We start from the raw sequence: 14092 nt of genomic DNA on the forward strand, positions 1-14092 counted from the left end.
TTTTTAAAGTTTTTATCCTCAACATTGTAAATCAACTATACTTTAATAAAGGTTTTTTTTTTTTTCACTAAATACTGAATACATACAGACTACTGAAGAGTTTTAAAAAATCATTTTGGTTTTCTTTCTTCTCTCTCTTTGTCCTATCTCTAGTAGAGGGCTCACTGAGTTGCAAAATGGTTAAAGCAAGAAGCAGAAATGGCCCAATTTGGGAGTTCCCATCGCAGCGCGGTGGTTAACAAATCCGACTAGGAACCATGAGGTTGCGGGTTCGATCCCTGCCCTTGTTCAGTGGGGAGCCGTGAGCTGTGGTATTGGTCACAGACGCGGCTCGGATCCCGAGTTGCTGTGGCTCTGGCGTAGGCTGGTGGCTACAGCTCTGATTGGACCCATAGCCTGGGAACCAAAAAATGGCAAAAAGACATAAAAAAAAAAAAAAAAAAAAAAAAGAAATTGCCCAGTTAGACCCTGATTTTATAAATGTTGCACCAATAGGCCACAAGAAATCCTAAAACAGCTCAAAGAAAGAGCTGACTACTCAGGACTCTCACTAACTTCTCTGTACTGCATGATCAGCAAAACTTTAAGAGTCAGTGAGTGCTACCAGAGTGAGATGAACACCATTGTACCTCTGAGACAAATACGACCCAATCAGCCCCAATTTATGAACTAAGCATATAACTCACCAGTCCGATACGCCAATAACCTGGCCTGAATCATGCAGTGCCTTGCAATTTCTTGTGGCAAACTTTGATTGTGAATTTCATTAATCTGCTCGGTACTGCCACAATAAAATCCATAGTGTTTAAAGTTGGGCACACTGGAAGCTACTGCGGCCAAAAGTAGGATAAGGTCTTTCATGTTTTGCCTTAGATTGCTAAAGTATGGATTTTCACAGAGGTTCTCCAAACCTATAGTCATTAGTATTTGCTTATGCAGTTCTTCATTGGAAACCAAAAATATCGTTTCATATTCTTTTATTCTTTCTTGTTTACATTCAGAGTAAAAGTCAATGTTAGTGTCCGGCAATGTTCTTGAAATTTTTTGGATAAAGTCACATTTGTAAGAGGTCTCTTCTACAAACTGCACCATATAACACACCAAAGGCTGAAGTAAGACGCACACATGGGCCCGACTGTTTGACTTCAATCTTTCCACTGCTTTGGCATCTAATTTTGCATCTTCATAACTAGAAGCCCCAGTAAGCAAACTTATTTCTGGATCAGCAGGCCAGTAGGAAATTCGGTTAACTCCAGCTGCAACAGAAAATATGAAAGGTAGTTACCAGAGGCATGTGAAATTAAGGGTTGTCTTGACAAACCCACCATATCACTGCAGTAGATCGAAAGGTCCCCATACAATAAATGGCTCTTACCAAGTCACCAACAACACAGCCCAAGTGTTGACAAACTATGGCCACAGGCCAAATCTGTCCTGCTGCCTATTTCTTACAGTTAGCAGATCAAGAATGGATTTCATAGTTTTAAGTAACTGGGAAAAAGAAAAGGAAAAATACTGTGCAACACATGAAAAGTATATAAAATCCAAATTTCAGTGCCCATAAAGTTTTGGTGGAACCAGACACACCTAATCACTGACACGGTCTCTGGCTACGGCTTTCACACGATCATGGAGATGCTGAGTTGAGAGCGGAACAGCTGTATAGATACCACATGGCCTGCCGAGCCTAGAACATTTACTATCTGGCCGTATACAGGAAAAGCTGCCAACCGTAAAGCCCTTGGAAGGTATTTGGGAATCACTGGCTTTGCTAAGTGTGGTCCCAAAGCCCAGAGCTGGGGCTATATACCAGAGTCCTCTAAGTAATCAAATGGCTGCTTTTAGAAATAACTGATATTGGCTAGAGTTTTGTATCTGAAATAAACAATTCATCCATGCATTACAAATGTACCTGTAGTCTAAATTCTTTCTCTGGGAAGCTCTTCTAAGAAAACATGTGAAATAAAGACAAAAGAAAATTCATGCATGCATATATTAGTGTAGCATTGTTTAAAACTGTAAAAAAAACCAGAAAATTTTAAATGGCCAAAAGAGGGGAGTGGTTTAACACAGTATAGTCCTCCTCATAATAAAATACATTGATCTAAAAACATCCACATTGAATTTACAATGTGAGGGCAGCAGGGAAGCAGAGGGAGAAAAAGACAGTATTAATGATCTTTAAGTCCACAAAGTCAAAGACAAAGCAATAAACCAGAAGGAACATTTTTCAAGACAGAGAAAATGTCAGTAATCTTTAATATACAGATTTAATTAAGAGCACATATGAATTAACAAGAACAATAAGGCCTCAAGAGAGACAAAAGATACGAAGAGACAATTTACAAAAGAGAAAGCAAAGCTGGATAACATGAAAAAAGTTTTTTGTGTTTGAGATGAAACAATGAGATGCCTTATACAGAATTAAGCATGCAAATGTTCATCAATTAATTAGCATTTTTCAACAAAGAAATTCCTTTGCTAGTATCGCAGGTAATTCCCACCAGGAGAGGAGTTTATGTTTTTGATGATTGTACCCAGAAGTGCATAGACAGATAGCTCACTGGCTTTCTGCATTCAAAGTAAGAGATGAACTAGAAAATTCAAGATAAACAAATGCACATTTCTAGCTACTCCCTGCTACTACTGACTCTTGCTGTGGCTTGGGATGTAAAGTAATTTTGAAGACCTCAAAGCTATTATCAGAATACTTCCTCTGCCTGTTTCACGTTCCCTCTATGCAGTTCTCATAATCCATTTCCTAACCAGTGTGATGGTCAGCACTTCATCTCAGCATTCTGGTTATTTCTAGCAATCTTGATTCAAGGGTGAAGAGGGGATGACTAATGTTTGAATAACGTTTCATGGACCAGTAGCAAATGCTACAGCAAAGATTCTCAAAGGTTTTGGTCTCAGACCACGTTACACTCTTAAAAATCAATGAGGGGGAGTTCCCATTGTGGCTCAGCAGAAATGAACCCGACTAGTATCCATGAGGATTCAAGTTAAATTCCTGGCCTCACTCAGTGGGTCAGGGATCTGGAGTTGCTGTGAGCCGTGGTGTAGGTCACAGACATGGCTCAGATCTAGTGTTGCTATGGTTGTAGTGTAGGCCAGCAGCTGTAGCTCTGATTTGACCCCTATCCTGGGAACTTCCATGTGCCTAGAGTGTGGCCCTAAAAAGCAAAAAAAGCAAAAAAAAAATCAATGAGGACCCCAAAGAGTTTTGGTTTATGTGGATTATACTGTTTTATAAAATTAAAACAAAACTTTAAAATATTAATTCATTTAAAAAGAGCAATAAGGAACTTATAAATTAATATAAACAACAGGGTTCAATAAAAAAATAACTATGTTTTCCAAAATAACAAAAACTAGCTGAGAAGAATGACAGTAAGTTTATACAAATCTCTTTATTTTCTGGCTGAAGATAAGACAGTGGGATTCTCAAATCTGCTGCTTTCAATTTGCTACCATAAGTTTTCACTGAAGTATTTGAAAAGTGTCCAGCCAAACACTATACGCAATTTAAAAAGGAGTATTTTAGGAGTCCTGTCGTGGCTCGGTGGTTAACGAACCTGACTAGCATCCATGAGGACATTGGTTTGATCCCTGGCCTCGCTCAGTGGGTCAGTGATCCGGTGTTTCCATGGACTGTGGTGTAGGTCACAGATGTGGCTTGGATCCCGCGTTGCTGTGGCTGTGGTGTAGGCCACTGGCTGCAGCTCCGAATGGACCCCTAGCCTTGGAACCTCCATATGCCTTGGGTGTGGCCATAAAAAGACAAAGACAAAAAATAAAAAGGAGTATTTTAACAGCCATTTCAGATAATTACGAATATTCTTCTTTCACATTACATAAAATTTTGAGAAGGGACAGATGTGAATTAAAATGTAGAATCTAAAAACACATCAACAAACTTTTTGTACTGCTATATTAAAGGGCATGGAGTTCCCATTGTGGCTCAGTGGGTTAAGAACCTGACCAGTATCCATGAGGATGCGGGTTTGATCCTTGGCATCACTCAGTGGGTTAAGGATTTCACACTGCCAAAATCTGTGCCGTAGGTCGCAGATGTGGCTTGGATACGGTGTTGCTGTGGCTGTGGCACAGGCCAGCAGCTGAAACTCCAAATCAACACCTAGCCTGGGAACTTCCATATGCCATAACTGTGGCCCTAAGGAAAAAAAAAATGTTTGCTTGGTAGCTGAGGTAACAGTAACTATAATCATAACATAACTAAAGTATGTTAGCTATAGCATGGGGTTAAACCATGCCCCTTTCCAAGATAACTAGAAAATATATAAGCCTAATCAAACATAGCAATTTTATTTATATATGGTTCTAATACCATAAAAGCATTTCCATTGCACGTCCTTTCTGATTTTCCACACTTCATCATCTCTCTTGTCAGTTTTAAACATGTGAACTCAAAGACATCGAGCAGTGCTGAAAGATCTGCACTCCCCTATTTTTAAATTCTTGGTTCTTAGGCTACTAAGAGTACTTCAAGCATAGGCGACTCAGAGCAAGACACAACTTTCATTCATTCTTTTCTCTTGATTCTAGAAGAGATCAGTCAAAAAATGTTTGGTTCTTTCACATTCTTATCCTTTCTAGATCAATGCCACCACCTGAACCCTATTTTTTTTTTTTTTTCTTTTTAGGACCACACTCTCTGCATATGGAAGTTCCCAGGCTGGGGGTCAAATCAGAGCCACAGCCATCGGTCCTTGTCACAGCCACAGCAACACTAAATCCAAGCTGCATCTGTGACCTATGCTTCAGCTTGCAGCAATGCCACATCCTTAACCCACTGAGCAAGGCTAGAGATCAAACCCACATCCTCACAGATGCTGGTCAGGTTCTTAACCCAGTGAATCACAACAGGAACTTCCCGACCTATTTTACACCTTACCTAATGCAACAGGCTATTAATCAAGCTCTTAACTTATCTTCCCATGTTCTAATTCATTAACAACAAAAAACAATTGTCTTAATCATGTTACATCCCGTTCAAAAGCCTTCAATGGCTCCACATTATCTGTAACAGGAATTATAAGTCAATTAACACAAATGATAAAATGAATATCCAGTCTGCTCAGTTTACTGGGAAAAGGAGAAAAAACTGCACCCCCCCACTATCACGCTTATCTTCTCTCTTCAGGGAAAAGACTACAGAATCTAATAACTTATCATAGACAGCTACCTACCTGCTTGAAATACTTGTTGCAGGCCAGGAGGCTCTGGCCACGTGACCGTTTGTTTCCTCTATCGCTTCCACTTGTAGCTCAGGGCAGCTCTCATCACTGATCAGATCATTACTCTTAACTTTTTTTTGGCCACACCCATGGCATCTGGAGGTTCCCAGGTCAGGGAATGAACCAGCACCACAGCAGCGTCCTGAGCTGCTGCAGAGACGATGCTGGATCCTTAATGCCCTGAGTCACAAGGGAACTCCTCCTCTTAAGACTTTGATATAAACAAAAACAGTTCTTCCTCAAAACAAGTTTAGGAAAGAGGTCTATAAGATAAAGCCCAAAGGCCAGGCAGACTTTCAAAGTTCTCCACTAAAGCCCCAACCTATCATTATAATCTATCTGCCACTATTCTCTGCAAGAATAATTTCCACTTCAAACGCTGACCTCTAGAACCTTGCTTCTCATAACCTGACGACCCCACATGTGTTGTCCCCCTGACCAGAAATATGTTCTTCCTCCTCTACATCTGATCCATGAAGATCCAGCTTAAGCCCCAGCTTTTCATGACACGCCAACCTGCAGGGATCACTATTTCTCCGCTGAGCTCATATACCACTTTCAGCCTGTATTACTCATTTGCTACCAGATGATGTGTTACACTAAATTGGGTTTGGCCTCCTCCTCAGAGGTCTAGGGGGATAAAGTTGAAAGTTTATTCGTGGCACTTCTAATCACCTGGGTGGTTTCCTTGGCAACCAGACCATTCTGGGATTCCCAAAAGTTACCTCATTGATATAAACTCAGTAGTGGTTGAAATGGACTTGATATGAATAACAAAAGACACCTTTATCATGCTGATCATTCAGGAAATTAAAAGGATTTTAGTTGCTTTGTGCTCAGAATGGAATAAAGACCAAATATATAATTCATAAGTGCCTAAGTAAAAAAGATCATATATATATATGGTTTTTTTTTTGGTTTTTTTGGCTGTGTCCATCACATGTGGAAGTTCCTGGGTCAGGGATCAAACTCACACCACAGCAGTGACCCCAGAGCAGTGACAATGCTGGGTCTTCAATGCAGTGCATCACCAGGAAGTTCCGAAAAGATACGGTATTTTTTAAATCGGAGAATGGTCTGAATGCTTACCTGTGTACAAAGTAGAATCATAAGCACAGAGGTTTAGTGAGTGGTCTGGTGTGGCAGGGATGGAGATCTGCACATTAATAATTTGTGCTCCTCCTTCCAAAGGGGAGAGAAGTCACTGGGAGATAGCTGCCCCGCCAGGAAATACAGTTTCCACGGTGGATACGAACACAAATGATAGCTTGACTTTCAGGCCAGGATTTTTAGGAAGCAGGTATGCTTCTCTACTCTTTCTATCTCTAGATGCAGAAGACTCAAGGCTCGAAGAGATGACAGTAGCAATAAGACAGACAATGCCTAGGCCCATGAATCAACCACATGGAGAAGAGCTGTCTGCTGTTCACCAACACCTGCACTGGACTATTACACGGGTGATGAGCATCTAGTTTAAGCCACCGAAATTTCGGTGTTTTCTGCTACAGCAGCTAGTGTTAGTCTACCAATTCAAGAATGGTCACCTAGCTAGTTAGTGACAGAGCTGAGACCAAAATCCCTATTTTCTGACTTTCCTTCTTATGGATATCAAACTGTCTTCAGATATATATTTACATTTCTAAATTATCTCAGTGGAGTTTAGGCAATTTGTTCCCACTTACTTTGTTCTAAGATAAATGCTATTAATCCCCAACAAAGGCCTTGTTTGCACTTACCATTTACAATCATTTTCAAACAAGCAGAACATGGTTTTCTGGAAAAATAAAGATCACAGTTTTTCAGCCTTGACCCATGTTTTATCAGAGCAATTTTCCCAGCATGTAAATCTTCACTAGAACAGTGGAGACCAACAATTTTCATGTTTTTCACGACCACGAGACCAGTTCTCTTCACCTACGTTAAGATACAAAATAATAATTTATAATTTATGTGATTAGTTTTAACATTTAATGAGCATATCATGGATTATACTTATTACTAAAATGATCAAAACACATTTCTCAAAATGTTCAAAATTTTTCTTAAAGTTTACTGTTGATGTTATACCAGAAATTTTCAAAATCTAGGCTTTCTAAACCAAACAATTAAACATTCAATTATCATACATTTATCCCAGTAAAAAATAATATATTTTAACCTAGTAAAGAGCAATAACCAAGTCAATTTGACTTGTTTCTTCTAGCATTAAGTCTCAGACTATTTATTTTATTTTATTTTATTTTTTTGTTTTTGTCTATTTGCCATTTCTTGGGCCGCTCCCGCGGCATATGGAGATTCCCAGGCCAGGGGTCTAATCGGAGCTGAAGCCGCTGGCCTACACCAGGGCCACAGCAACGCTGGATCTGAGCCGTGTCTGCAACCTACACCACAGCTCACGGCAACGCCGGATCGTTAACCCACTGAGCAAGGGCAGGGATCGAACCCGCAACCTCATGGTTCCTAGTCGGATTCGCTAACCACTGCGCCACGATGGGAACTCCAAGTCTCAGACTATTTAATATTAAGCTTCTAAATAAAAGGAAAAACCCTGTGATTTTTACACATGGGTAAGCGAACCCCAGAGAGTTTGCATGATTTTCTGAAAGACCCAGAAGCAGTACAAGGCAGAGAACTACAGCAGAGGTCATCCCGCATCGGAGCTGCGGCTTCGATACAGTCCCTGGCCCAGAACTCTATATGCTGGGGGTGTGGCCAAAACATAATAAATACATAATCAAATTAATTTAACGTAAATAAGCTTTAAATTTACCTTGAACACTTTTACCTCCCACCCCAAAGTTTCTTAAGATTTTTAACGTTCCTTAAACACAAAGTGTATGTTAGTATCTACTTCTAAATAACTCCAGCAAGTTTCAATAAATAAAAAAAAAAAACTATCAATGATGCAGTCTTATCAAAAGATCTCATGAGTTTCCTGGTGGCCTAGTGCTTAAGGTTTTGGCATTATCACTGCTGTGGCTTGAGTTCAGTCCCAGGCCCAGGAACTTTCACATGCCATGGGCCTAGCCAAAGAAAAAAAAAAAAATCTCAGCAGGGAGTTCCTGTAGTGGCTCAGCGGAAACAAATCTGACTAATATCCATGAGGATTCGGGTTGGATCCCTGGCCTCGCTCAGTGGGTCAGGGATCCAGCATTGCTGGAGCTGTGGTGCAGGTCACTGACGAGGCTCAGATCCAAGCTGCTGTGGCTGTGGTGTAGGCCAGCAGCTGTAGTTCCAATTCAGCCTCTAGTCTGGGAACTTCCATATGCCATGGGGGTGTCCAAAAAAAAAAAAAAAAAAAATCAGCAGACTTGAGCTTATATTATTAAGCTGAATCAATTGTGGCCAATAGAAATGGCTGCAATTAAATGATTTTAGCCTTAGATTTTCTAAGTAGTTAAGTAGACAGAAATAAAGCTAGAAACCCTGGCTACAAAAGACTTTTTAAAAAGTAATTTCTAAAGAATGGGAGGCATACTATCAATTCATTTTTTTAACTGAACAATCTTTTAGGCTAAATTTATCACTTTCTTTGTCTAGAGCCCTTTTCATTTCAGAAAACATGTTTTTTTTGTTTTTTTTTTCCCATTTTGTTTCTGGCTAAGTCCAAAATATCCAGTTTGAGACCAGGGTTTATTCATCCCAAACCTAAAATAAAACCAAACCAATAAAAGTCTAAGTTGCGTTCCATTTCAGTACTTCCACTTACTACAACTCCCAGAAGACGGAATATTTGCAGAGAAGCACTGTTCTAGATCCTGACTTTGCTTCATTTTACTCATATCTTGGCAAGTCGGCTATGTACTCCTAGTCACAGTTTTACATGAAAACACAGGCAAAAGAGGACAGTGTGTTTGGCATGTGAACACTAGCACGTTTACTTAACTGGCGAGTCACTACTTTTTCCCTTTTGCCTTTCTTAGTAATTAAAAACATCTAAATATTTTAAAATAAATTATTTCTATATTCTTGCTGGGCATTTTAGAGACTCGTTCTCAGAAACAATCAGAAAATCTCCAGGAATGTACACCAGAATCATCAAAATATACATGTTTTGGCTCCACTTCATACCCAATGAATCAGAATCTCTCTGGAAAACTCAAAGGATTAAAATAGCAAGGATACACTATGCAATATGAAAAAGAACAAGGTTCATCTTGTCAGGTCTGGGCTTTGATCTACTCTACTTCCAAGCCAGTAGTTAGCCTGCTATTGTTTCTTGGATGCTAGCAGAAGACAGGAACCTCCTGGGTCTGTGGTTCGCAGCACAGCAAGCCATGTGAGCGTCCTGTGTGGGACGGCTCCCCGCCTACAAGCCCCACAGGGGTCGTGCAGATGGGCTCATACGGATTCCTGGATGTGAAGTGGGTTGTGTTATAGGAGAGGAATTCGGCTGTGTTTTATCTCAAAGGGTCAGCAAATCCGTTCTCCGTTTCAGGGGAAGATAGTACCTCAACCCTCAAGGTTGCTTGCGGCAAACACAATTCTGAGAAATGGCCTAGGCAAAGAACACTTAGGGCCTTGCATTCTTGGCAAGACCAGCAGGATGTGCTGGAGTCTGAGAGAACATGCAAGAGTGTTTCTCAACATCTATATGAACTTAGAGGGGAAGGTGACAACTGTGACATTTGAAATTTTTTTTAAAAAGAGCAAGTTGTAGGAATGTATTGTACAATACTTAATACTCTATTCTCTCCTCCAGACCCACCTTTGGAGAGACATGTACAGTCTTGGAAATGCATAATTTTTAGAAGAATATACAAAAACTCTCTTGGAAGTAGGAACAGAGAACTTGAGCATAAAAGGGACTTTTATTGTACTTTATACCATTCCTTTTGCTGTGTTATTACGAGCACTTATGTCTTTTTAAAAAATCATAAAAATTTACCTGTTTTTTATCAGTAGATACTCTGGCCATCTCTTCATTATCTCCTAAGGGTCCATGCTTTCCCTCCTCTTTTTCCTAATAAAAAGATTAAGGAAAAAAAAAAGATTAGCAAGACATATGATTAATTCAATATTTCCTATATTTAAAGGTTTTTTTGGCTGTAGCCATTCATTTTTTTTTCTTGATGAAACTCTGCAATGACTTCCTGCTTTGTTCAGGTTCAAGTTCAGACTACTTAACCTGGCCCCAACATACTTTTCCAAAACACAGAACTAAAAATAAAATTCTGTAGTTTAAGTTTTCAGAGATGGGGCCGTTTTGAGCAATGGAAAAATCTGAGTGTGGCTATGGGTAAGAAGAACGAAAGGGGAGCAGAGGTAAATTATCTGGTATTGGGAAGGTAAGGAAATCTGTAGCAAGGGTATGAGATATGGATTGTGGTAGGCAGAATAACGGCTGCCCAAAGACCCCCTGGAGCCTGTGGCTATTACTTGCAGGGCTGCATATGGAATTAAGGCTGCTCATCATCTTGAGATGAATAGCTTGACCTGGATGATCTGGGTGGGCCCAAAGTAAATCACAAGGGTCCTTATAAGTAAAAGAGGGAGGCAGGAGAGTGAGGGTCAGAGTGATGCAACATGACAAAGACTTATTCCACCATTGCTGGCACTGAAGATGGGAGCCAAGGAATGTAGGCAGCCTCTAGAAGCTGGAAAAGCTAAGGAAACTGATTGTTCCCTAGAAGGAATGCAGTCCTGCCAACACTTTGACTTTAGCCTTGTGAGATCTATTTTGGATCTGTGACCTACAGAACTCTAAGAATATAAATCTGTGTCATTTGAAGCCATGAACTTTGTCAACGCTAACACAGGAATGTCCGTAAGTCTACTCTAAAAGTAAAACTTTTTTTTAAACTGTGTCCTTTCTGGAGCACTGGGACACAGGTTCAATTCCTGGCCTGGCACAGTGGGTTAAGGATCTGGTGTTGCTGCAGCTGCAGTGTAGGCCACAACTGCAGCGTGGGTCTGATCTCTGGCCTGGAACTCCATATGCCACAGGGCAGCCAAAGAAGGGGGGCAGGGTAAAACTTGAAGTAGAAAGTTTTGAGACAAAGGATAAATTCATTCATCCATCCATCCATTCAACCAGCTTTTAAACACAATGTTCACAGCAGATTTATTCTTCATTTATTAATTCAATAAATAATTATTGAACCCTTGCTATGCTCCAGCCATAAACATCGTTGCTTAGGATGTAAGTATTACAGAGTGTAAGATTTATGAACACAGTAACGTGACTATAAGGTAAGTAGATGACAGGGTGAAACATCAGGATTCTGTGAGCCTCACCACAGGCGGGATATGTAATACATTGGAGAAAGTCTCTTTTCCTTCTCTTTTGGAAAAGGCCACACCCATGGCATGTGGAGGTTCCCAGGCTAGGGGTCTAATTGGAGCTGTTGCCTCTGGCCTACACCAGAGCCACAGCAACGCCAGATCGGAACCGTGTCCGCGACCTACACTACAGCCCACGGCAACGCTGGATCCTTAACCCACTGAGCGAGGCCAGGGATCGAACCCGCAACCTCATGAATCAACCTAGTCGGATTCGTTTCTGCTGCGTCACAACAGGAACTCCTTACTGGAGAAAGTTTCAAAGTAGGAATGGCAAACTCGGTGAAGGTTGACCTCTTAGTCTTCTGAAACAAGTGCTGGACACTAGAAAAGGGGTAACTTTTGAGACGTTTACAAGAAAAGCCATGTTCTGGGAATGTTCAGGCAGAAGAGGAAGGGGAGGAAGCAACGATGCTGGCAGTGAAGTGAGGGGTGCCGTGGTAACAGTGGTGATGATGATGATGAATGCCCGTGTGACAGCAGTAACACCTCACTTTTACCGAGTGTTTACCACGTATTAGGCCCTAAATTAGCTCATTTAATACTCACACCTTTATGAAGTAGCTATGGTTATTCCCTTTTTCCAAATGAAGAAATTGTGGAGAGAGATTAAATAGCTCAACCATGGTCACATAGCTCATAAGGGGGTAAGCATGGATCTGAGCCCCAAATCCACTGTCCTCGCCATTATGCTATAGGAATTCTGCTCTAGAAAAGCATGTGAGGTCTTTTAGCATAAAAACAAGGTACCAAAAGACACAATGGGAAGAGCTGGGAGTATATGATGTATAGAGAAATATGAGGGAACAATGCAGTTATTATAATCTTACTAACGTAATATTCGGGCAACTTGAATAAGTCTTACTTAACTAAAATGTAAAACTATGAGCCAACAGGAGAGATAATTATTTTTAAATGACAGCCACGTTCAATAGTACTCAACTTCTAAAACTTTTAATTGCAGGTTTTTTCCCTTGGAAGTCTCATTAATAATTAGTTTCTCTCCCACTCATTTATCTAGTTTTAGGCTGGATTATTAAAAATTCTTACTCCGTATACTCAGTATATACCTTCCTGAACAATCTTCAAGGCACACCCATATAGTGTAAATATTTAACACAGAAAACCCTAAACAGCAGTCATAGTCAGAAGCAGTTGTAGTTAATAATACCCTAAGGCTGGTAAAAATATTATAGACCATCTAAATGTACAATAATAAGGGGACGTGTTACATTGATACAATGCACTGTTATATAATCATTAAGATGACAGTAAAATGATAATAAAAACCATAAAACTCCCAGAAGAAAACAGATGGTAAGTTCCTTGACATAGGTTTTGGCAATTTTTTTAATCTGACACCAAAAGTAAAAGCCACAAAAGCAAAAGTTTATAAACAAGTGAGAATATAACAAATGAAAAAGCTTTTGCACAGCAAAAGAAACTATAAGAAAATGAAAAAAGGCAATCTATTGAATGGTAGAAAATATATGCAAATCACCTATCTGACAAAAGACTAATATCTAAAATGTATAGGAGTTCCCACTGAGGCTCAGTGGAAACTAATTTGACTAGCATCCAGGAGGACACAGGTTCGATCCCTAGCCTGGCTTAGTGGGTTAAGGATCTGGTGTTGCCATGAGCTGTGGTGTAGGTCACAGATGCGGCTTGGATCTGGTGCTACTACAGCTTGGCATAGGCCAGTGGCTCCAGCTCTGATTTGACCCCTTGCCTAGGAACCTCCATATGCTGCAGGTGTGGCCCTAAAAAGCCAAGAAATAAAAAACAAAAATTTTTTAAAATAAAATAAAATACATAAAGAACTCACACAGATCAATAGCAAAAACCCAACAAATACAATTAAAAAATGGGCAGAAGATCTGAATGGACATATTCCAAAGAAGATATACACAAGGGCCACAGGTACCCGAAAAGATGCTCTACATCACTAATCATCAGAGAAATGAAAATCAAAACCACAATAAGGTCTCACTTCACACCTGTTATAATGGCTATTATCAAGAAGACCAGAAGTTATCAAGTGTTGGTGAGGATGTGGCGAAAAGGGAACCCTTGTGCACTGTTGGTGGGAGTGTAAAAGGGCTTAGGCGTAATGGAAAACAGTGTAGATGTTCCTCTAGAAGTTATAACTAGAACTACAATATGATCCAGCAGTTTCACTTCTGGACATTTATCCAAAGAAGATGAAAAAACCAACCTGAAGAGCTATATGCATCCCTGATGTTCACTGCAGCATTATTTACAATAGCCAAAACATAGAAACAATCTAAGTATCCATCAACAGATGAACAGATAAAGAAACTGTGGTACACACACACACACCCCCCCCAGAATATTATTTAGTCATAAAACATAATGAAATCTTGCTATCCGCAAGAACACAGAGGGATCTCAAGGGCTTTATGCTAAGTGAAATAAGTCAGACAAAGATAAATACTATACAATTTCTCTTATATGTGGGGTCTAAAAACAAACAAACAAACAAATCTCCCAAGCTTATACACAGAGAACAAACTTATAGCTGACAA

The 14092-nt window shown here is 40.0% G+C and overlaps 2 protein-coding genes across 6 annotated transcripts in view; one reads left to right on the forward strand and one right to left on the reverse strand.

Annotated features, from left to right (window-relative positions):
- Positions 1–14092, forward strand: part of CAB39L (calcium binding protein 39 like) — a 722245-nt gene that overhangs the window by 200213 nt on the left and 507940 nt on the right. The gene's annotated exons all lie outside the window — the stretch shown is intronic.
- The window catches only part of CDADC1 (cytidine and dCMP deaminase domain containing 1), a 50624-nt gene that overhangs the window by 28053 nt on the left and 8479 nt on the right, over positions 1–14092 (reverse strand). For all 4 annotated transcript variants that reach the window (XR_014819392.1, XR_014819394.1, XR_014819393.1 and 1 more), the window contains exons 3-5: positions 10150–10224; positions 6998–7175; positions 687–1256 (exon numbers count right to left, since the gene is read on the reverse strand). Coding sequence is in view for 1 of the 4 variants with exons in the window: in XM_003357836.5 (XP_003357884.2) it covers positions 687–1256; positions 6998–7175; positions 10150–10224 (823 nt within the window). In the remaining 3 variants the exon portion in view is untranslated. The remainder of the gene's footprint in view (positions 1–686; positions 1257–6997; positions 7176–10149; positions 10225–14092) is intronic.

This window comes from Sus scrofa, chromosome 11, assembly GCF_054392235.1.
Source record: "Sus scrofa isolate SSC_HxYL_T2T_F1_AM1 chromosome 11, Sscrofa_HxYL_maternal_Yorkshire_Landrace_v2.0, whole genome shotgun sequence".
NCBI classification, from domain to species: Eukaryota; Metazoa; Chordata; class Mammalia; order Artiodactyla; family Suidae; genus Sus; species Sus scrofa.